At 36.4% G+C, this 24,437-nt stretch overlaps 1 protein-coding gene across 8 annotated transcripts in view; it reads right to left on the minus strand.

Annotated features, from left to right (window-relative positions):
- LOC135692401 (potassium voltage-gated channel protein Shal) overlaps window positions 1–24,437 on the minus strand; it is a 37,725-nt gene that overhangs the window by 6,122 nt on the left and 7,166 nt on the right. For 2 of the 8 annotated variants that reach the window (XM_065210491.2, XM_065210494.2), the window contains exon 2: window positions 2,908–4,316. In XM_065210491.2, coding sequence (XP_065066563.2) covers window positions 2,908–4,001 — 1,094 coding nt within the window. In that variant the 5' untranslated portion in view covers window positions 4,002–4,316. The other 6 variants (XM_065210496.2, XM_065210495.2, XM_065210497.2 and 3 more) reach the window with 6 other exon arrangements.

Genomic DNA, 24,437 nt, shown 5'->3' on the forward strand with positions numbered 1-24,437 from the left:
ATACGTCTCAAAGAGATGATTTTTTCAACTGTTGTGGGGCATGTATCCCTGGTGGCCCCCGGTACTGACGTCCAAACCAGGAAAGAGCACAAACCAGCGACGCTATACCAAAGGAGCTACTTTGTCTTTAAAATCACCCAAAATTCTCCTACTGGATCCTTGCTCTTGTTGTAAACTTGGACATTTCTTTGAGGTCCTGCCATACCTTTAAATGATCGTGCTAAATTTGCAATGATTGTTAGTTGCGGGATAAAAAACTGGACAGAGCTTTCCGCAGTGTATACTCTGAAGAATTGTTAGATTAGTGCTAGAAGAATTGCTTGGTGATGTTATACAGCATTATCTATTTCCAGCGGCGGTTTTAATTGACTGCGATGCTTGGACTGCAAAAAAATCCGCGAGAAGCGGGGCCGAAAACATTTGCCAGGACCTTAATCTTTTCAGCTTACATTATTTCTTGGGTGAAGGGCCCCCTCTGGCTACCAAAATCGCGATGTCTGGGGACGTGTCCCCAGGGCACCCCCTTAAAACCACCACTGTCCATTTCATCATTAGAATAGTTTTCATAAATTCAAATTGTTCTTAGCTTTATGTTGACGATCTGATAAGTGCAGTTAACATTCTAGACGGAAGACTATGCGACATAAATGAAATGAATTGAGAGTTCAGGGCTTTGCATGTTCCCAGGAAGTCTATAATCTAGGATGCCCAGAGTGTGTAGGCCACATGACTAAAACACAATCGTCAAGTTATTTTTGCTGTCATCTTTGCGGCAGCTAAATTTAAGAAAGGTGATAAGGTGTTGGTGGGTAAGATAAGGGTAAAGAAAGGATTGGCAATGTAGTTAAGTGCTAAATCTCTTGCTTTGTATGCCCACCATCTTATTATCGTCCTCGCACTGTTTAATATGGCATGTCAATTGCTGCAATAGTTGGGTGAACATTAAAAATATACTTTTATGTGAGCTAAACTTTACTTGGCACCGAAAATTTTGCCTTATCAGCTCAAATTGCAGTGGCACTGCTCTTAGTGACAAACAGATTTTGCTAAATTTAAGCTTGTATCAATGTGGAGTAATTTCTTATAACCTAATTCAGTCTTTATATTTTGCTGTTGAAAGTTAAATTCAGCCTTCATTCATTGTAAGTTAATTTAGCATCATGTTTGATATTAATTAATGGATGAAGGAGCTCTGCTCCTAGGCAACTGCCTAAACGAAATCGAGTCTCCACAACCAAAGCTAGAAAGCTCCTCATTCTGGTAATTACAGCTTTAATTATTGACGAGAGATCACGCCTGTCTTGGCCTCTAGCAATGCACAACTCCAACTGCAGTGTATAGACGATTTTCAGCCGCATAAGTGTTAAATAGAATTAAACATGTCTGATGTACAGTTAATAGCGATGATAACTTGCTCGCAATGAAACATTCCTACTTCGGAAAGCTAATGGGTTGATGCAGGATATTATCCTGAAAACCTTTAAAGAGCACTAGCTTACTCGCGATTTCTGGATATTCAAATGGGATTGCAACCACAGATTAAATACTCCTGAAAAACATCGCAAATTTCAGCTGAGTGGCCCTCAAATTAAATAAGGTGTTTTGAAGCTGAAATCTGCCGATGACCGAGGTGTCTATAGGAACCAATGAGCCACACGGTAATGAAACGAAATGTAAACGTCCATGTTTTTTTTCTGGGGCGTTTGTACGCCTGATGTTGCCTAAGATTTCGACAACAAGCACGAGAGAAATTGATCCTGTGGCTGCAAGAGTACATAAGTAATGCAATGTATGTAATACTAAGTGCTACAGAATGCAAGAATTCAAAAATCTGTCTTGAAAGGTATTTTCAGAAATGTATTTATGAAATGAAATTGAGGAGATCGGGGTTTTTTTAAGACAAACATTGTGAATGGATTTTCAACACTCCCTTATTGGTTCAAACAGGTTTTTTGGTGTGTAAACGGTTTAGACCATATTCTTTTTAAACTTTTATTTACGGCGGCTAAGTAAGTTCATTTCTGCAAACAAGATCAATTACTGTAATGTTAGATTTTCAACTCTTTGATCCTCCTTTTTTTGGCTGATACTACAACCTCTGTACATTATGACAACAAAAATTTGGCCTAGAATGATATGTGTCAAATTAAAGCCAAAAATCTCAATACAATTGTAGTCAGCGATGACAGATTGGCAATGTCGCGATAAGTTAGGATAAAAAAGAAAGAAATGTTGTGTGGAAAACAACAATCAACTGCATATGTCTTTTTTGACCTGGCTTTGAATCATCGCTGGGGATCTCCATAGAACAAAATCACAATTATGATAATTTTGATAGTGTTCTTATTTTCTTATCTATAAATCTATCTTATTTTCTAATCTATACATATATAAAAGAAGAAATCTATATTTATGGGATTTGATTTTTGACCACACAACCTACAAGAACACCATAGAATATCAGCTAAATATGTCGATAATCGGATGAGATGTGGCCAATGAAAGATTTGCAGTTTGCAAACGGATTATTGTTATTTTGGCTTGGTTCATAAAGTTGTGAACAGAGATCAAATTACAGTGATTTGATAGGGAAAGATCTGAGACAATTTTTATCAAATTTAGATGATTTTGCACATATGGCCGTATTCTATTTATTCCGTTTGGCGTCTTTAGTTAGATTTAGCATAGATATAAAAATAGATTTTTGCATTGAAAACTTTTCCATTCTGAAGGAAATGTGATTATCAAAAATATTTACTAAAACGAATGTTAACTCATGTGCCCCAGTGGTTGTACTTCGGTAGGAACAAAATATGGCCGGAAATATCGCGGGAGAAAATGAAAAAGTATTTTTGGAAACATCGAATTACGAAAAATGGAAATGTGAATTAAAATGATGATACCTACCCAAGAGTTGTCATGGTGACAATTGTGTACCAGAAACTGGCAGGGATGCTGCTGAAATTCTTGTTTTTGTCCTTTTCCACATAGTAAATAACAGTTGCAAATATAATGATAGCCATTGATAACGAAAACAACAGAAATCCAAGCTCTGAGACGCAACTTTTTAGAGTATACCCAAGAATGCGTAGACCTTTTGAGTGCCTGCTGAACTTGAAGACACGGAACACGCGGAAAACTCGCAGAGTAACGAATGCTCCGCTTATCGTCGTCTTGGGTACGAACAACCCGACGTAAAATGGCAATATTGCTACCACGTCGATGATACTCAAAACGCCGCGTACAAAGCGACAACGGTTCGGTGCCGCGTAAAGTCTTGCTGTGTATTCTACCGTAAAGACAATTACGCATACGGATTCTATACCGAGGAAGACATCTTTGAACGCCTCACCGCATGTCCGACCGCCCTTGCATTTTATTGTTTCAATTACCGTGCTCGTCACGCTTACAGCTATGAAAAACCCAGTTATGTAGTAAAATAGGGATGCAATTAGTGCACTGTCTGGGTGTTCAAACCACATGAACAGCTTCTCTCTATTGCTCATTTTCGATACATCTACCTCAACTTCTTCTTCCAAAAGAGCTTGCTCTGCCTCATCAATTCTCGTTAAACATTCTTTTTTCTTGTCCGAAAATTCATCCTTACAACATTCGTAAACCGTTTCTTCTTTAATGCCGAAAAACGACAACTCATCGTCAAAGGACGATGCACATTCGCCTCTCGGATAGTGCAACTTGCCGCTGCGATAGTAGTTTAGAATGTAACGAAACAGCTCGGGATCCCTATCGAAAAAGAACTCTCTTGTCTCTTGATCGAAAAAATAGTCTTTTTCATCGCTTCCGAGTAACGTCGAAGGGTAACGATCAAGTGTCGATCGCCATGTTTCGAATTTTCGCCCAGAGATATTAAAGATGATTTTTTCAGGGTCTTCTTCCTCTTTCTTCTCGTCAAGTCCATTGACCATTGTTAGCCAGCCCGAGGCTGATTGGTTTGCGCATGAAAACCATGGGTCGAGTTCCGTGGTCATTTGAAAGGGCATAGAGAACTTCTATTTGTCAACCGCGTTTCTATCCATAGGGATACAGGATATTGCTCTCAGTGCTTTGGAAACTTGATTTTCATCTTGACGTAAGGACCTATTGTATATTAACAATTATAAGAAGTGAAAGACCAAAATCTGTGAAGAACCTTCTTTTTTGTCACAAAACAACAAAAGTCAATGTCATTTATGTTGATGACTTGATCATATGCCTGAATTCTATTTATCAAATTAACCCGCTTGGACGCAGATGCTTTGCTTGAACAGGCTTCACGTGAGCAGCATTTACAGTTCTATTGTGAACTCTTGGTGATCCTGCAAGAAAGATATTGAATTTCGGTATGAGAATCAGGGAAACTTTCAGTGTTCAGCTATTTCCATATAAATTACGTTACCTATTTAAGCTATCTAAAAAGTACGAATTGGTTTTAGGTATCAACTTTTAGGTATGCTAATTAAATTATACTGACGGAAAATAATTCTATCATCAAGAGTACAAGATAAAGAACATTCTAACTGCCACTTTCAAATTTGGTATCTTAATAGTTCATTTTCTGTTTGTTGTTTCCAACTTTCACTTTTTTTATCCTAAGTATAAGCATTCACAGGCTCAAATTTTCAGTTTATCAGGACATTTTAATTAAAACATGTTTAATGGGTTGACCGAATTCCAATAGCTTTTTAAAATTGTTGCTATTGTTCTGTAAAAAGAACTTGTAGACTGATGGGTTAAAGGGCAAAAAACAGGATGGGCGCCTTTCCTTCAGTAAAGTTTTAAGTTTTCTTCCAGCTAAACCTTCTTAAGGTTAAGATTCCACTTGTTACGTATCGTGTACTGCTTCAAGGATATTCTTTTACAAAACCCAAAACTGACGTAATCTAAAAGCCTTGTATCGTGTTTTAGCTCTAGATTTGCAATTTAAGGCCAGTTTTATCGATCTACCATCAAACTTTACACATCACTTGCCCTTGACCGCATGTAAATTAAACACCTCTTACAGAATAGTTGCTATTTTACTTAAAAAGTTTTCTTATCTGATAACGCAAATGTTTGCCCTCCCTCATGGATAATGTTCAGAAGATTCAATTGTAAAGCGTTTGCCACAATGTCAAGTTGTAAAATTGTTTATGAAATATCGATCAAGATTATGTGAAGCTTCCTTCATCACAGGAGGGAGAACAGGTGACTGGAAGTTCATTATCGGAAGCCAAGTAACAACGGGCTTCCTTTTTCAATAAGGCGTGACGTAACGGTCCATTACAATTTGCCCATTACAATCCCGAGAAAGCTTTTAGTTTACATTTAGAAGCTTGCAGATGTTTAGTGACTTAATTAGACTCGTTCAGAAGAAAAATGATGATTGTTATGGTATCCTTGCAAACATGTGACTTCTGTGAAGGAGCTTCATTGAGCCTCTATTTCGTGGGACCTTTTATGCTACAACAAGCGGAATCAACCTTCAGCATTAATTACTGTTTAACATTCTAAAACAGCTTTAAGACAAGGACATATACAGAATATTGGAAAGGAAAGATAATAGCAACAGTTCTTTTTCCTTGATTTCATAAGAACGCGTGCCTGCTTTCAAAAAGATAGGAAATTGAGACACGCAAAAACTGCCTGCTTGCAAAAAAGGGGGGTGTCTCGCATTCGAAAAAAAATTTTGCGAATTTTTTTGTCTACACTACTTTGCACATTCAGAATTTCTAATCCTTTGGTAATCTGCAAAGGAAAACAGGATTACAGTTGGCAGCTCTTACAAGATTATTGTTGGTAGCTCGTTGCTGTTTCCTCTGATGAAACCTAGGCGTACTATGACTAAGCCTCTTAAACGCCCAACCTCGATCAACGGTTATTCGTGTTATAGTTTCAGCGACATAGGCAAATCCCCAATTTAATCTGCACCATTTTTAAACTGAAATGATTGAAAATGACGTGAATTTCGCTGTGTGGAAGTTGAGCAGGCAATCTTGAGGTCGAATGAAATGGTTATTTCAATACAATTTCTGACAACCCGAGAAGCAAATCACTCTTATTGCGAATATCGACCAGTATGCATTAAACATGAGAGCGGTACAGTTCCGTACATACAAATTAGGCCATGTTTTGTTCACGTAATGCGCATAAATTTAGACTTAGATTTCGAATTCGCCTGTGGTCACCTATAGTCGTACGTTTAATTGAAACATGCTTAAAAACACGTATGACCTAGCTGTCTACTAAGAGTATCATGAAAATGTGAGTAGACATTTATGAACAGTTTTCAGTTAAGGTTGTTACTTAAAAAGGGGTCAAAAGAAATACTTTTCTTGCGCTTTTTATTTGTCCTTTAAAATCAATTTGTCCTTGCGCATTTAAAATCCTTTTCTTTTCTCTCTACTTCGCCTCTGCAGCCCTGTGGCATGCAGGGTCTTAAGTTAAAACAGAAGATGTAGTTTTTCCTACGTAATCACCCTGGAGTGTGGCGCCTCTCTTGTATGGTCCTTTAATGGCGGAACACTGATGTTTAATGAACACTGATGACTAACTATGCAACTTAGCTACCAGAGTTCACTTTATGCTAAAAATATAGGATTTGGAATACTCGGCTGCTTGACATTGGACAAGAGTATTATATGGATTCTTACGATGTCCAGTTATCCACCTAATGGGTCATCCTGTGTTCAAGATTGTAACATATTCAACTATACGCATTTTAAATCTGCCTCTCGTAATATCTACTGCTCATTAAAGCGAATCTGTAGGCGTTCGTATTGAGATTATCTGTGTTCAGGTCAATTTATCACCTCCCGCGGATAGTTTATCGTTTCGATTAAATGTCTTATTTTCATGGCCTGAGAAAACTCCAAGATGTAATGCTCACATTGGGTGCCAAACCAGTGCAACAAAAGAAGAAAGTTATCTCCCTTAGTTTGGATTTTCCTAGGAGTATTTCTCACTTGAAGGCTTTGCTTGCAACTATGAAAAATAAACTGGCATTATCTGTATTATTGAAGTCTTGTTTCGTGTTTTTCATTTGCCAAAGCGACTGTTCATGAAAGGCAGAGATTTGCAAAAGTCAAGAGGTTTATTGGAAAAGGGGCATTGAATTCAACAACATTAAAGATAACAGCACAATGACAAGCACATTAGAGACTCGGTAGCCAATCCTAAACGTTTTCAACGAGCAATTCATGTTTTATCCGTTTATTCTCTTATCTGACTTCCTCTTTGGAATCCAATCCTGGAGTAATGATTTTAAGCAGTGTTTTTCAACTTTTGGTGATCCACAGCACAGTCCGTTCATTGAAAAAATCACGAAACATACCACCAACATAAATGTCATGAAGTGAAACTCTGTGGAATATATTCACAATGTAAAGTCATTCTCATTGAATTGTCTTGAATAAGAATCAAATAAACACAAAGAAAAGGTACTTTATGATAAAATAGAACAATTTTATTTACTCTGTGTGAAACCGTATTGGCCTGTTTTGATGAACACAAAGTTACTTTCCTGGCTGGAATTGAAGGAAGACGCGATTTCTTTCAATTTTAGACCAATTAGATAAAGTTGGAGAATTTTCTATGTAACACCAGGCAATATCTCATGACACAGTAGTATGCTGTAGCACAGTGGTTGAAAAACATAGGTTAATGGCAGCCTTTCTTCTCAGTGATTGGCTCATATGGACAAAGAGGCTTGAAACATCAAGGAGACAGTCTGCTCTGTTATTGATAAATGGTTCCACCACTTTGAAAACAAGGCAACAAGGGGTCTAACGTAGTGACAGCCTCGATGTAAGATACAATCTTTTTTCTTGGGCGCCTCACTTACATCGTTAGTTTTAAACAGAGAACGTTTAAGCTTTGGCAACATTACGGGGATTTTCATTGTCAAAAACCACTGACTCGTCAAAATATAGTCGTTTAAAATATTACACAAAGTGTTATTTTGACGATGTTATTGATATATTTAAAGAAAGGTAGTGCTCTTTCCGGCTAGGCATTCGTGTAAACAGGCAAGGCATAAACCATTTCATTGGCAAAGCAATGGAATTACTTTTGATCCGGTCCGATCATGTTTCCACGCAAAAACTAATTCGGTTAAATCCATTTGCCTAGATTGAAATCATTACATAAATACAGCTGCTTCCCCTTAAAGAAGACTGCCAAATCTTTTTTTGCTACTGAGAAGATCACAAAGCTAGCGACATGCTAACTGCATCATATCATAAGATGTTTGAAGTTGCAGATAAGATACTGAAATACCTTTACACACATGTCCTATGAACTTAATGCCACGAGTGCATAGAATGTTATGGACTATCTTCTAAGGCAGTATCAGTTTCTTGTGTTCGTTATAGGATGTAGACGACATCGACAAACATGGTTAATCAACGTTAATCCAACCAAAGAAACAGGTACTACACCACGAGGCTTAAAAATAAGGGAATTCTTATTGTAATGCTAAGCCTGGATCGGAGGCTGTTGTCAGGCTGCATCGATGATAATTAAATCAAAGATTCCGTCGAAATTCTCAGCTAACTATACGTTTGCGTTTTAGTAAATCTAATCCCAGCAAATTTTCAACATGTGGGCATTGTTATTCAAGAAAAACAGTATCTGTAGTTGAAGGTATTCTAAATTTACCAACAGGATGTCAAGAGAACACTGGATTTACCATTGCGCTCTACGCAGGAACTGACAATTGTTGTTAAACTCATAAACAAGTGCGATTGAAGCAATGTGATTAAATTGTAGCCTGTATAAGAGAGCTTTGAATGAGTTTTAGGGGTATCTCACCAAACTAAGAGTGCTTGCCAACAAATATGACTTTCTTAGACCATCATTCAATCTCCATCATTCAAAATTGAACCATCAAAGAGCTACGCCTTCAATGCAAACACAAACAAGTGTGTTTTCTTTTAAACAGAACCAGCTGTTTCTCTTTTAAACCACTTGTTTCTCTTTTGAAGAACCACCTAGTGTTTCCTATTTAAAGCATCATCAAATGTTTCCCCTTTCAAACACTGTCATATGTTTCTCTTTTAACTATTCCAAGTTGTTTCTTTATACAAGCACCAACAAGTGTTTCTCTGCTGAACCAGTCTCAAGTGTTCCTCCTTTGAAGCACCATCAAATGTTTTGCATTTGAACCACTCTAAAGTGTTTCTCTATTCAAGCACAATCAACTGTTTCTATTTTGAACCACTCTCATATGCTTCACCTTTCAAGCACCATCAAATGTTTCGCTTTTGAACTACCCTAAAGTATTTCTCGTTTAAAGCGCAATCAAATGTTTCTCTTCTTATGCCTGTCAAATGTTTTCTTTTGAATCACCATCGAGTGCTTCTTCTTTTAAGCATCACGAAGTGTTCAACTTTTGAGTCACCCTTAAGTGTGTTTTTTGCAACACCATTAAATGTTTCTTTGACACACATTTTCATTATGTGTTTCTTCTTCAAGGTACCATAAACTATTTACATTTTATTTAAATTGGCAATTGTTTTGACTGATAATTGATAATTGACAATTTATCAGTCAATTATGTGTAATGAAATGTTTTACTTTAATGAAAAGATTTAAGCACTTTTTCAAAAAAGCATAATCTATCCTTTCTTTTCAATGAGACTGAAAGAAACAACTCGTTTTGTTATAATTTCCTTTGGAATTTTAACAAAAAAAGAAACTTAATGACTCTTGTTTACAGCTGTAATGAATATGACAACTGTTTATCTGTTTTTATCAAAAAATCACATTTCAATAACGAGCTGTTTACGTGTCGTCTTTGAAAAAACAGTAATATATATTGAAATTCTTGAAGGCTCCTTGCTGAGAAAAACAAGGATTTTAAAGAAAGGCTGTCTATTGGAGTAATGATGTATCATTTATTTTCTTTGCCTGTTGCATTATTGATGGAAATACTGTCAATAAACTTTCTAAGGATGCGTCCATGAGAAAATCCCATTCAATAGAATCTTTGGGATATCGACTTGTTTACTTCTTTTAATGCAAAACCGTTGCTAGATATGTAGGATATATGCGTTTGACGGTAATTGTTCAATGCATAAGTTGATATAAAAGCCCGGGCAATTGGCTTGCTTTCTCTATTTCTGTGGCGTTCCAATATTGGTGCCGGATGCGAACATGACTCTTCATTGTGACATCCTGTTGACAACATTCAATTCCAAAGTCATACCATTTTTTTATCTGTTATGAGTTTTTTTTGCCTTTTACCCGTCGTAAATGTTAGCTTTTTCTTTTACTTATCATACGTGACAATCAGTTGGTGCTCGAATCTTGCCGAAATATGCAGCTGCAAAATATTGTTGTATCAGAGGAGTTTTACTGATTGCTTTCTTTAACCACAATTCTCTAAATGTTCGTTTTCTTTGATAGCTGAAGGACTACACAATGATTAGGTCAATGCACAAAGAGCTAAAATCAGGGGTTTAAAGCTTTATTAAGAAGTTTTTTTTAAATTTTCATAAGAAAATTGGTACTGAGAAGATGAAGTTGTAGTGAAATGTGATTCACAATGATGTTAGAAACACGCTGACGAAAAGACATCTACTGAGAAAGTTCTTTTACGTGTTTTTGTGAAGAGGACTGCACCCCAGAAATCAGTTTTATGAGGAAAAGAAGCCTAGCTAAGATAAATCTAGACGATGGTGATAAAAATAGCCTCTGGAAACACCCCCGTCTTGAATGGCATTGCAATTTGTCGTAATGAATGGCCATCTATCGCATAAACAGATTTGACTTGAAAAAGTGGATTACGCAGACGGGACTCCTGCCATTGCAATATTTTTTATCTTGGTCACGGAATTGCAGCTAAGAGGAATGGCAATAAACTTTGAAAATACACAAGCTTGTTACTAACTTTAGTTTATAACAGTTTGAGCGAATGCATTATGCTCACCGTTTGCTCAAGCCTACCCTACTAAGTGGCGTATTGTAACGACAATTTGCACAAATCAATACGCTATTTGCTGCAGTCAGATTACACGTTTGTATAAAAATGTGATAAATGTATCCAGGGTTGAAATCACTTGACTGGCTTGCCTTGGCCAATCAGATTCCTATATTTTTCATCCAACATACGATACTCTGATAAGGATTTGTTAGCCAAATGTTCCTGCCTTAGGCCGAAATAGCCGGAATATTTCGTCTAAGATGATATTGGGCTTTCACAAAGGACAAATATTTCATTAGTATAAAAAATATTTTGAATCAACGTTTTATTTCGAAATAAGCGATTTTGGACAAAGGCGATTCGACACGAGTGATTTTCGACATAAGCTATTTTCAACATAAGCTACTTTCGTGATGACCAGTTTTTCGACATAAAGGTTTTCGATATGAAGTCCACCTGTTACGAACTCTGTATGGACCAAAAAAGTTCGTAATAGCGAGAGTTCGTTATACACGGTGTAGTTAAAAAGGCAAGCCTGTTAGCTTTGTTTGGTAATAAGCAGAGTTCGTAAAATGCGAAGCTCGTAATTGCGGGATTCGTAATGTTGGGATTCCACTGTCCTTGTCATATAGACCCTCTTTTGATCATAAGAAATTTCCTTATCCGAAGGCCAATTGATGATTTGTGAAAACAAGATAAATTAAAATGAAATTGTAATTATAAACAGTGTAAACGCAATTTTTTTTCAGCAGTTGGATTTTGAAGATGTATTAAGTTTGTAATATTATAATTGTCGGTTTACTTTCCTAACTGTGAAAAGAAGTTATTTGTTGTGTTTACAAAGAGAATTCAGGTCATGCTGTTTGGCATTTGTATTTCTGTACTTCTGCATGAATGAAATTCAATCAATTCATTCTTTTGCGGTTAGTCTATCACCATGGCACCCAGAATGCATCATTATCTTTAAGTTACAATTAATTTGACATTATTCGTGTGTTTGTGGTAGCTAAAAGACACAATCCTTGCCAAAATTGTTGGAGCAACTACATAAAATCTTCACGGTTTGCAATATTTTCCCCTTCCCTATTATAATGTTGATTAATACCAATATGACCCAATATGACGTGATTGCCAATGGATATCTAACCAAAATTGGGTATATAAACACTTTTAATGAAGAAACATCATTGTACGGGGGAGCAGCAGTGTTCATATCTTGGGAAGGTAATTAAATCCTTCAGTTGTCAACTTTTGAACGTGAATTTTGAGGTGTTCCAGCTATTTTTGACAATGATTGTAGCTTTCCATCTATTATACTTCTGCTGGAACAAATAGTTCTTTGCCTGTCATATTTAGAAACAGTCTTCAGCCAATTTTTATTGACAAATGTATAAGGGCGGTTGGAAATTCTTTCATAAAATCCCTGCACTCTTTTGCCAGCATATCACCAATTATTGCTAATATATCACAATCTGCAGAGGCTGCCCAGCATTCAACAATGTTAGAAAAATTCACGTACAACCATAGCATTGAAAGTCTGCAGTTGAAAATTTGACATGCATCTACCCTTGAACAAGTAAGAATTTTTCTTGTAGGTCTGGGGGTTCCCCTTTTCCCTCCCCCTTAGCCAGTGGCGTCATCAGCTCAAAAAAACTGGGGTGGACAAAAACAAATTTTCTCGGCCACGCCCTTCTGACTTCAGAAAGTCCTTTTTTGGTATTCTTTTTCTATTTTGAAATTTTTGGACAAGCAACTTTCTCAAGCAACATTTTTTGTAACGATTGTTTCTTGCCAGTGCGAAAATCGAAATCGATCTGATCAGCCCAGATCCACCCCAGTCCACCCTATGGCGACGCCACTATCCTAAGCCTAGGGACCTTTCCTGTTATTCCCTTAGACTCACCCCCCCTGCTCTCCGACAGCATATTGATTACACTGATTCTATCTGCTGTGTTGTTGGTCCGCGTGAAAAATAAAATCGCTTTGCTTACATGCGTCGTAGTACGGTTCCTTTCTCCTACCTGTATAAATGTTTAAACTACATATTGGCATGATCAAATATTTAACAACTGCTGCTCAGCGAATATCTCGCACGATGTAATTAAACATTCGGTCAACATGTTTTCCGAGACCAACTATACTTACGTAAGACAGGCAAGTTACCAGCAAGACTGAAGCACAAATAACTAAAATAGCTTTTGCTTGGGAGCCAGGTCATACTGAGCTATGTCATTATGAACTATGGTCTACAATGCAATTGGTATAAAAACGTAAGTCGTTATATTGGCAGAAACAACGGATAACTCTGTTATTGAGGTGTCTCAGGGATTTAAAATGATTCATATATTTGAATGCATCTCCATGTCTGTCTTGAAACGAATCAGTCGTTGGCAATTACTGTATTTTTTAATGGAAAACAGAGCTCGTTTGCAGATGAACTTCTTTGAATCCCAAGTAAGAGCTGCTGGGATTACGAAGCGTTTACTTGGTATCGAAAAGCGATTTTAATATGTGGTTAGCGTCAGGTTCAATTCGAGCGAATACAGAATTAAAAACCTCAAGTTTCAGAAGCTCTGCAGATATTTCCTTGAGCTTTTTTAATAGAAAGATATTTATTTTTAGTTACTCCTAAGTTACCTGGATTATATCATATTTCCTTTTATAAGTTTGTCTCGACATTGAGATTCGTATTATAGACAGAGCGTTATCAAGCAAGCTGCTATGCATAATAGCACAAATGATATACTACGTAAGCTGTAAGATTTTTTTGAAGTGTCGTCAGAGAATTCATTGAAGCAGGATAGTGGACGAAAATTCAGCTTAGGTGTATTTAAGAAATTCGCGCAGGATTGCTTCACATAAGTCGTTGACTTCTATTTGTTAAATAAGAGATAAAAAAGATAAGCTAACAGAAATTGAGAATGTTTCTTAGGAGTCCGAAGGTGTTTTTATTGCTGACAAATTTAGATATACGTGCTTATAGAATCATCAATGTACATTGCTACGGAGTCATCAATGTAGTTTCGACACAAGTTGGACCGCACTCTTAGTCTCACGATATACTGAACGGTACACTGAGTGGCCGGAAAAGATAAAGTTTCGAAAATTCTTGAATATTTTCAGTCGTTCTGCTCTCTTCTGTTGTTTTATCTGCAGCATGAATTAAAAGGGAAAATGTTCTAAGATAACTTTAATGTCTGTCTTTATAAGATTCAAAATATAGTCTCTATAAGATATAAAATATATGTTTTCAAATTATATCATAAAAGCTGGATTTATTCTTCAAATAGATTTTTGGCATTATCATCACTTTACTCAACTTAGTAAGACAGTTATTATTGACCATTTAAATACAATACAACCCCGATTGCGCTTTTTAACTCACTCGTACAGAAATCATAACTACGTTTAACATGTATGAAACTCTGATATTTAGTCTTTATTGCTCAATAGCTGAGCATATTTATAAATAATGTTACTTACGAGCATTGCTTACTTGCTGCAAAATCGACGAACGTATGCAAGCAGTTCGTATCTTGCGTCTGACTGCAGGCCTTTTGAAAACCTGCCTGCTTTTCTGTGCATGTTGAAATCACTACCATCCTTCATTAGCGCCGCCTTTATTGATACACTTTTGTTTTATGAATTAATAATTTAAAAAGGTGCTCAATGGTCAACTGTCTAACTTATACGCTGCCTTGTTTGTTTCAAAGGATGCGATGTACCAAATAATTCTAAAACTTCTCTTAATTAAAAGATTTGATAAAAGCCGTTAAAGAAAACGACTCTCGACCGAGCTTTGTCGTTTGCAGCAGAGTTTAAAGTCTGAAGCAGATGTAGACCCCCTGATTTTTTTCAATCGCTAAGTAATTAGTCAAACATAGCGATAAAGCTTTAGGGGTGTGTAAGTTAATCTGATTTTTTTGTATGACTGTGTATTCTTGGCCAGTTCGAAAACAACAATTCTCTGCAGATGTCCAAGAAATTGCAAATCTTGCGAGGCTGGAAACTTCAGTAGGTAGTACATTTTAGATGTAGAAGATTTTTCAAAATAGCAAAGGAAATAATTGTATTCAAGATACGAGATACCTGTATTCAATCAAAATTATCGGCTAGCCTTTTCGCTATCAGACTATAATCACTGTTAGTAGATGAATATGCATTCGAAACTGCCAGTATTGTCAAAAGTGTTTTAATGTGACCAAAGTTCACTTATCTGCAAGAAATGTCAAAGGAGCAAGTAAAAAATGTCAGCATCATTAGAAATGAAGCATCATTTTTTTAGTATTTGCGGCTAATTTAATGGAAAAATAAAAAAGGCTGATCGTCAAGAAGAAACTCTTGCATATCAAAATCCTACCTCATTCAAAGAAAAATCAACAATGCAAAAAATATTAGACTCCTTTTTCAAAAATTGAAATTTTACCGCCTCTTTACTTTTTTCGAGCCTAGTACTAAGGTTTCTTAAATCTTTGGCCATCTTAGTGCTAATTTCTTAAAAAAAACAGCTTCTTATAATTGTTTCTCAAAAAACGTGTTTCTCAAAAAAGCAACTTAGAACCGCCCTGTTCTATACACCAAACGCTTTCACGGCTACACTTATTTTTTTGATAAGAAAAACTGAAGAAACTTCAGTACTCAAAGCAACGAAATTAAGAAGCTATTTAATCGTGATAAAACTGAGAACAACGAAATTATGTAAAATCTAAGAACATGATTGCCCTGTTCGTCTGGAATTTAAGACACAAGGGATAATTATATGCTTCCCACATCTAAATTCAGCATCGCAACGGACGCGAATCTCTTGCCGTTATTAAAAAGGTCACGAACAATTCATAACGCCGTTCATGACATGATAATTAAGAAACTCTTAAGAAACAATAAGTAATGAAATTTCCAGAACAACGAGCACTTTATGACAGACCGGTAAACAGTAATTTTGGCGACAGGCAGCGTTTTGCTGTCCTATCAACATATTTTCCCACCATCTTTTTATAATAAAACAAAAATATTTCAACAGATTTAATAATAATGAGAAATCTTTTCACAAATAATAATAATAATAATAATTCATTTGTTTGCAGTAGGCGTTCTTTACAGTAGTAGCTAAAAGAAACGCTACTTAATGCCTACTATTTATAGTAATAAAAATTATAATATTATACAGTGATATGAAAGCTATTCTAAGAAACAAATCAAAATAAATAGGATTTAATTAGCAAAATAGTTGAAAATAATCATGTTAGGTAATGCATGTGAAGAACCCGACCTGTGCTAGAAAGGTTCTACATAGCCTGCAGTTGCAATTATCCTTCCATTGTTTGATCTTTACTTTAAAGGTATTGAGAGTATTTAGGTTTTTCAAGTCTTCTGGTAGATTGTTGCAAAGCTTACATCCTAAATGAGACAAGCTTTCGATTCCATGACTGATGGTTCGAATTTTTGGGATTTTCATTAATTTACTGTTTCTAAGGTGGTAGTGGCTACTCCTTTGTATGAATATTCCATTCATAAAGCTTGGATTGAGTTTATGTACGATTTTGTAGATCTCAACCATTAGTAGTTGAAGGTTTCTTATGTCTATGGAGACACAGTTGTTTTCAATCAGGAGAGTATCAAAATCTGATACCTTGTTTTTGCATGCGACACGCAGTGCCTTTTCATGTATATGGTTTATCTTATTATTTAGGCTTTTGTCACAGAACATCCATACAAATGGGCAATAGCTAAATTGGGATAGAAATAAAAGCCCTCATTGTTTGTTTGAGTTGTTCTGTGCTTAAGTAGCATGAAATGCGGGAAAGGGCGTTTAGTTTTTGACTAGCCTTTTTACAGTGTTTTTATGTGTGGCTTAAATGAGAGATTTTTGTATAACGTTACACCAAGTAGTTTTTCCTTGCTGCTTTCGTTGATTCCATCTGAGATTCAATAAGTCTGTCGTATACTTTTGAGACTGGTTCACAAAATAAGGAACGGTGTTGCTTTGTACAGAAAAAGTAATCAGACAGGATTTAGATTGTGAAACAAAGACATGTGAACTAACAGTTGATGATTCCCTTCCTCTGATTTCAAATTTGTCTCATGACTTTCCGTTTAGTTTGGTTGTTTTGACTTCTCATAGCAATACCACATAATCAATGGCAAGTTAACTTGTAAGGCTCTTTGGGGTTGTTTTCGCAGTGGGTTGGTTGAAAGGGGGCGGGGGGATGGGAGAGACTTGGAGGATGGCTCACTCTTCTTTAACAAAGCAAACGATAGCACACGACTTGGATGATTCTGAAAAGTATACAGGCTTTGCTTGATTATTCTGAAAGGTTCAGAACACAATTGTTATACTCGCAGTCCTCCATTTAAAATATTGATTTCTTTTTGATGGCCTTAGACGGGATTATTGCTGATCTATTCAGCTCTAAATCCTACTTTAAGAGATTTTCCAACAAACGAATCGTTTTTTGCTCTCAGTTAACTGTATTTCTATTCATTGAAATACTCAAAATGCTTTATTGCACAACCACAACCTTCCCAGTTATGATGTTACATGTGATGACGTACTCTGGTACACAATGAGTCAATGCAAAATAGCTGTTGCAAATTAGCTTCAAACATCATAGAATCCACATCGAATAAGACCAACAATCTAGATATTGCTTTTTGAGTAAGCCAAAGATTTATCACCTGGCAGCGTTATTCATTTTAAGACGACTGGTGCCGCTGAAATGCAAATGCTTGTAACTTATGATGCTGTAATCGAATGTCTTAAGAACCATAAATGCATAAAACTAATGCAAACATTTGTGACACAAACCGAATCGAGTGTTTTACAGATTTGCAGACGATTTCAGTGTTCTGCTAGAAATCTGATGGAGACGGGCTAAAAAATTACAAAGTAAAAAAAAATTGCTTAATTTCACGAGGGAAAGGAAAAAACCGCCCTGTCCGCCTATTATTACCCCGCCCGCCCGCTTAATTTCCTGTTCGCCTCTGTACGTTTCCATACGCTCTTGTACGCTAATGCACGCTCTTGTACGCCCTGTGTAATTATTTTAGCACATTCAAATGCCCCTCTTGGTGAGAAACTGGCTCTTTTTTAAACATTTAGCCAGTTTTGATTCACTATTTCTTTCTAGTCCGAGATATAATGTTCTTTCTAGTCCGAGGTGTGATGCTCAATTTGGGTATGTGGTACCTTCCTGTAAACGTGCTCGTGTATTTAATTTTAGCGTAGCAAACATTTTGATCTTTTAAACAGTCTATGGACCCACCAAACGTGATGTCATTGATTTGTTCACTGCAGTATTCACTACACGGCAAGACGGTTTTATACTTATATTAGATGTCATTAGTTGTGTAAGTATATCGACCATGTTCTAGCTTGATATAACAGTTTTAACCTGCAGCCCCTAGAGAACATTTTGAAATGCAAAATTGCAGGTTTGAAGCCATTTTTGGATGCTAGCCTTGCTCTATTTGTCAAGTCTTTATCCTGTTTATATAGAAAATTATAAAAAAGGGTAACCAGCCATTCACGTTTTTGCCATTTGTTCTTTACATTGACTGATATTCATGGCTTAGTGTTTGGCGTTTCCTCTAACTTGGCTCATGATAATACGTTCCGTCTCACTGTATGTTTCCAAGAAACATTCCAAATGAATAGCAGACTTACAATTTTGCTTTGATAATATGTTCCAATTCAGACAAGACTGTCTCATCTTTACTGATAAGCCGTGTAAATTTACTGTATTTTTTAAGTGGACAACAAAGACTGAAATCCGTCATGGCTTGCTTACCTGTCAACAGCTACCACTCGCGATGTGTCTCTTCCTCTCGAAGGCTGGCACTTTTCGCTTTGCCATCAGCTAAACCATTTTGGAGCACATAACTTGGAGGTATGAATCGTTGCAGCTTTTTGCAAGCTGTTCAAAGCTATTTCATTGCCCTCAGTTTCATCCAGACGCACGTTTTTTTCAAAAATATGTACTATATAGCAGAGATAAGATTTTTAATAACCCAGACCAACATTAAGTAAGGAGGTAGCCACAACAAGCCGTAGTTTCGCTCGAGCTCATTTGATAAAAAGACTATTGATTAACATACGCATTTTAACTTGCTTGACAAAATCAATGCATTATGCATATTGTCGCTTAATACACGTCAGCTGATCCCCTGTTAATGAGATCTTTGCTTTGAACGTCTCCGAAAAGCAAGAAATTCACGCTCTTGTTGGCAGGATCATAGTTCCTAGATCGTCCAGAAATTAATCTCCATATAAATTCTCGAAATCTATTGATGAAATACCTCCCAAGTTTAGTAGAAATGAATTGAAAGTTTTCACAACCGCTGGTATGTGGTTTTATAAAGCAAAGGTGTTTTTTGGAAAACAGTTTAAGGCCAGTTACATTTAAGATTTTTTTAAAATAACACAAAGTTAACCGTATGTTGATGATAAAATTGCGTTTTCCCCGCGTTCCACACGAGGATTCGATCCTGTGTTCCACGCGTGCGTTCGATAGCTCGAGTACGGTTGCTGATTAATGGAGCCAAGATAAGGCTAACTGATAAATGGAATTAACATTAGCATGGTTTTTCTTTAGAGAAGAAGACAAATCATGTTGGGTTTATAATCATTGTTAACATTTGCAATAGTTAATGTTGAGTGTTATTCACCGAAAGTCAGCTGAGATGGCCAACGATTATCTTAATGCATTCATGATGATTGTTGATAAATTGATTTTAAATTGATTTATTACAAACTTCAGCATTTTTGAAGCTCGGTCAAAAATAGACGACAATGTTTTGGTTCAATTGTGTTGCCATCTTCCAAAGATAAATTCATCAAATTTATTCTTGTCATTGAACTCTGGAGTTTTGTCGGTGCCTTGAATTATGATTTTGGCGTCACTACTTCACAACGGCAGAAATTAGTTAACATGATCCTGAAGTAACAACCATTTAGGATTGAGTAAAATGAATTTATTTGAAAAGATTGAAAAAATACCTGAAAATTTGCTGATGAATTGCTAAAAGAATTGAAAATAAATAGAAATCGTTGGAGAAATTTTTCCCTATATATAGCAGCTTCTCGTAAGAAAAGGAAAATTTGTTTTCATAAAGAGCCCCTTTAGTTTTGCCCATGTTTAAATTGGCACAAAATTGTAAGTACGTTCATATTTTGTGAAATTCGAAATCCGACGAGAAAGTGATCCCTAAGCGTGGTTTTCGCATCACCCCTTGTATACATCTACATCTCGGCTGAAATCAACACCTAGGTGTGTTGTTTCAGGGGTTTTGCACTATACAATAAGAGTTTTTTACACGACATCAATATATCGCAATGCAATATCGTCAACCTAATCATCCACATATGGAAATGTTTTATTACGGCGTGGAATATTTCAAGCAGTTTTGCATATTGGATGCTATCAAGACCTACCTTTCCTAACCATCTACGACGAATTTATCACTGAACTTATACGAGACAAGCTTTGCGTCAAAGCTTTATTATATGTTTCGATTTTTATTATTTATAAATGTTACATTCAACTTTACAGCTGCAAGAAGTCGGGACAGCCCAACATCACAGAGGCTTTGCGGCAATATGTTCCGTCAGTTAATCGTTTGGAGTTAACAAAAAGCTCTGCGGCGCGTTTCTGATTGAAAAAACGTTGAGAATCATTCTTACGTTGCCAATTAGACACAAAACAGCTCAGGCCTGGAGACCTACTCAGGACTGTCCTACCAATTGGACGTGGTGTCTTTAAACCAAGGGCTGGAATTACACGGAATTAGAAACCTTCCATGCCATATCGAAACCGGCTGCAACGTTTCGGGCAAACTTACATACGCGTAGCTGTTAATACGGAGTTTTAGCTGAGACTGAAACAGGTCTTGTGTTGAGTGAGACCGGTTCAAATTTGGAACTTGATTGAACGCTGGTGCATGTCAGAGAGGAAAAGCACCAAAATAGAATGATAAAAAAATAATCTTTTATAGTTATTTGCCGGGGAAACAATATATGATTTTCAATAAATCTGTTTCGCATACTGCAATTGAGTCGCTGATTGGAACCGTTGCCAATGAGGAGGTGATTTGCACGCAGTTCCACTTGAGTGCTGCTTTGCGCAGTTCAACCCCAAATGTTTCAACTAAATTCGAAATCGGGTCGGCTATCAGGTCGTGTTCTGAGTGGCCTAAAATTCGCCTTATAATCGCTGCTTTAAAAGAAAGCTTAAAAGTTACTTGTCTTAATTCTTGTTCAAAATATCATCATAGAAAACAATTTACCTGCACCTTCGGCCATCCACAGAATTCAAGCCTTCTTTCTCATTTCTACCATCCATCAAACGTCAGTAAATTGCAATCTATTTTGTATTTAACAACCAGTACGGCAAAATTTTAGATCACCTGGTAACGAAAATAATTTTAAGGCAATGCCCCGGTCTTTTAAACAAAACGATGTTGAATGAAGGATAACTCTTGAATAAAAACCAATGTTTTCATGCTATTTCGTTGTTTCTAATTGAATTGAATTTTTATGAAAAATGCACGAGTATTTGAACACTGCTTTGAAACACTATGAACAACATTTGATATTCTTTTGTTTTCTTCAATTCTTGTGAATTTGAAAAACCTCTTTTCAAATTTAGAAACGTATGGTTTTATGCATCACTTTTGGCAGACTAGACACACAGGCAATCCAGCACAATATGTCTTTAAGTGCTTAAGTGTAATTAGGAAGTCGGTTCCAAATGGTTTCTTTCTGCGTTACCAGTAGACGTGTCTGCCATCCGAATTGAAGTTTAAGTAAGATGTTACAACATGTGTTGCAATACAAAGGCCTGAAGCTCGAGCGTTAAGGAAGATGAATCTGGATCTTCTCAAGCATTCAGAAATGAAAATGTTGCGATGGAAGAAGAAAGATGAGATCAAACACACAGTTGGTGGAGAATGCATTGTAGAAGTACTAAGAAAGGCTTAGAAATTTTGGGAGAGAGAAGTGTCTATGGAAAGAAAATGCAATAGGAAGGAATATTTCTTAGAATAGAATTTTCAAGAGAAAGCACAATGCTAGTATTGAAGGATGTAGTCAACAGTTAAATAGGACAGAGTGAGTTGACAAATAGGACAGAGAAAGTAGATTGCAGGAAACAAGTGTTGGTTTGCTGGAAAAATAACTCTGTAATAAGAAAGCAACAGTGAAAAAAGAAGAAGGAGAACAAGAAGTTGAGGTAGAAGTAATAAAAAGAAAAATGCAAATATTTACTTATAAGAAGTGGCTTTGCAGGAATAGCAATAAGAGAAAGAAGAAGAAAGGAAAGAAAAAGGAGAAGAAGAAAACGGAGAAGAAGAAGAAGCAGAACAACAATGAAGAAATCCAACAGCAAAAAATTAGCAAAGGAAATAAAAGAAGAAAAGGAAAATAAGAAGAAACAGAAGTTTATACGAGACGTCAACCTAAATATTGCCCTATTTATAACAATCCAAAAATTTGTAAAAACTTCTGGAAATAAATGGCGTTCTCCTTACTAATAGCGGGGTTGTAGAGCTTTTTTACGCAATGTCATATTGAAATGAGAACGGTACGATACCCTGTCGCCTTGGCCTTCCGTTTACAAGGGACACTGACGAATACGGTATGAAAGTAAGACGCTGGGCAATACGGTAGTAATCGTGCGAAGCCCTTAAACTTGCTGGGCTGTTGATACGGCTAGTTTTTGCTTTGCAATTCTAGCTATGTTGTATGTTTAATATCCTCGAAGTCAACGATTTATATCGAGTTTCAACCGGTTCGATTCAGTTCTTTTTTGTGATGTGTTACCAGGATGGTATCTAATGTGAGTCTTCATCTTTTTTAACCCATTTTTCAACAATTAATGCAATCAAGAATTGATTAGGATTTTTAGGGTTTTATCAACAGTGCTGACTGAAATCTTCTGTTCGATTTTCTTCCGACCATTATAGTATTGCCTCTTATTAGTGAATTGGATTGAATGATACATAGAATCGAGAATCTTGTGGTCATTGACATGAGAATGTTGATACTCTAAGATTTAAGGCTAGTTATATGAAAATCAAGAAATTCAGTCAGACCGGTCTAGGAAATCAAAGATAAGTCCGGAATCCGGTTGCTATTGTCAACCTTTAGTACTTGGTTACAATGTTGGAGACTGGATGCATTTTGAGACATCAATGCTTCTATGCAATGCGCCATTGGAAGAGCTAAGAGTCAAGTGTGTTAGTTGATGTACCCGATGGTGGCAACTTATATCTTGATTTTCCTTAGACCTTGCGTTATGAATATTTGATGTTGGTAAATCCGTACCTTTCACGAAAACCACTCGTGGTTTTGCAAGTAAGTCTTCTCGTAAGTCTGTTTACAATATGCTGCTTAAGGCACCACTTCAAGCACGTTCTGTTGCTCTCAGGAAAAACCCTCTAGAACACCATGGTGAAAAAGACTTTACAGAATAAATCAACTGAATGAGCAACGAGTCAGTCAATCGCCAACTTATCGGCAAAAAGATCTCTTTTTGTAAAGCGTTTTAAGGACTTTTTACACAGCTATGCAGAGTGACACAGTTAAATCGTCTTGGACTCAAACTTGTCAATTGTACCTGCAGAGGCCATGCTTACGCGCACATGTTCAAATTGACGCTGTCTTCTAACACTTAAACAGAATACCTTTGCTTTCCTGGCTTTAATTTCCTGTATTTTCATTTTTCTGTTAAACAATTTAGGCTAGATATTATTTATAGGGTTTGTTTGAGTAATAAATGCAAACAAGGCAGGCTCATGTATTGATGTCAATCGGAAAAAATTCTAAAAAGTGTTGCGTTGATATGACATCTCTTTGGCACTTGCCTTTCGAAAGAGAAAGAAATACTTTGTGTGTTGCTTCAACTTCCTCGTCGTTATATATTCTGCGGAATACTTTTCTCAGCCCTCTGACAGGAAACGAAGTCGAATTCTAAAAGCCGAACTATTCGAGTAATACAGCTGCTTTGCTAGATGTAAATGAAAAGTTAGTTTATGATTAGTTTGCTGGTTTCAAGACGACTGAAAAAGTTTTAAACAAACTTAGAATAAAAGGAAAACACAGATAAAAGAAAAGACATGTCATTCTTGCGAAAGAAAACAGTTTTCATTTAGTATTGTCCACGATTGCAAACTCGCGCAGAAAGGTCCCATCTGCGTTCAGAAACGCCCCATCTGCGTTCTGTGAAAAGGTTTAAGCAGTCAGCCTAAAACAATTTTTAGACTGTTTACCAAACAAACAAGAAAACAATGGCCTTTCCTTCCTATGAGGAAACATAATTTGCTGAAATGGGAAAACCATTTTCCTTTTATTGCAATTAACATAGAATCATAAGAACTTTCCTCGTTAGTGAATAAGATTGGTGATTGAATTTCGCTTTTAGCCGGTCGACATTTCTAGAAAAAGGCCAACATTATTTTGATGAAACTCGTAAACTTCAATGCTTTCCCCCTGTTTAATCCTTAAAGCATTGTAATGCTAGTTTGAGAAAATACTCTGGGAGCC

Source organism: Rhopilema esculentum, chromosome 3, assembly GCF_057945365.1.
Source record: "Rhopilema esculentum isolate cy_ngs chromosome 3, ASM5794536v1, whole genome shotgun sequence".
In the NCBI taxonomy this organism is placed as follows: Eukaryota; Metazoa; Cnidaria; class Scyphozoa; order Rhizostomeae; family Rhizostomatidae; genus Rhopilema; species Rhopilema esculentum.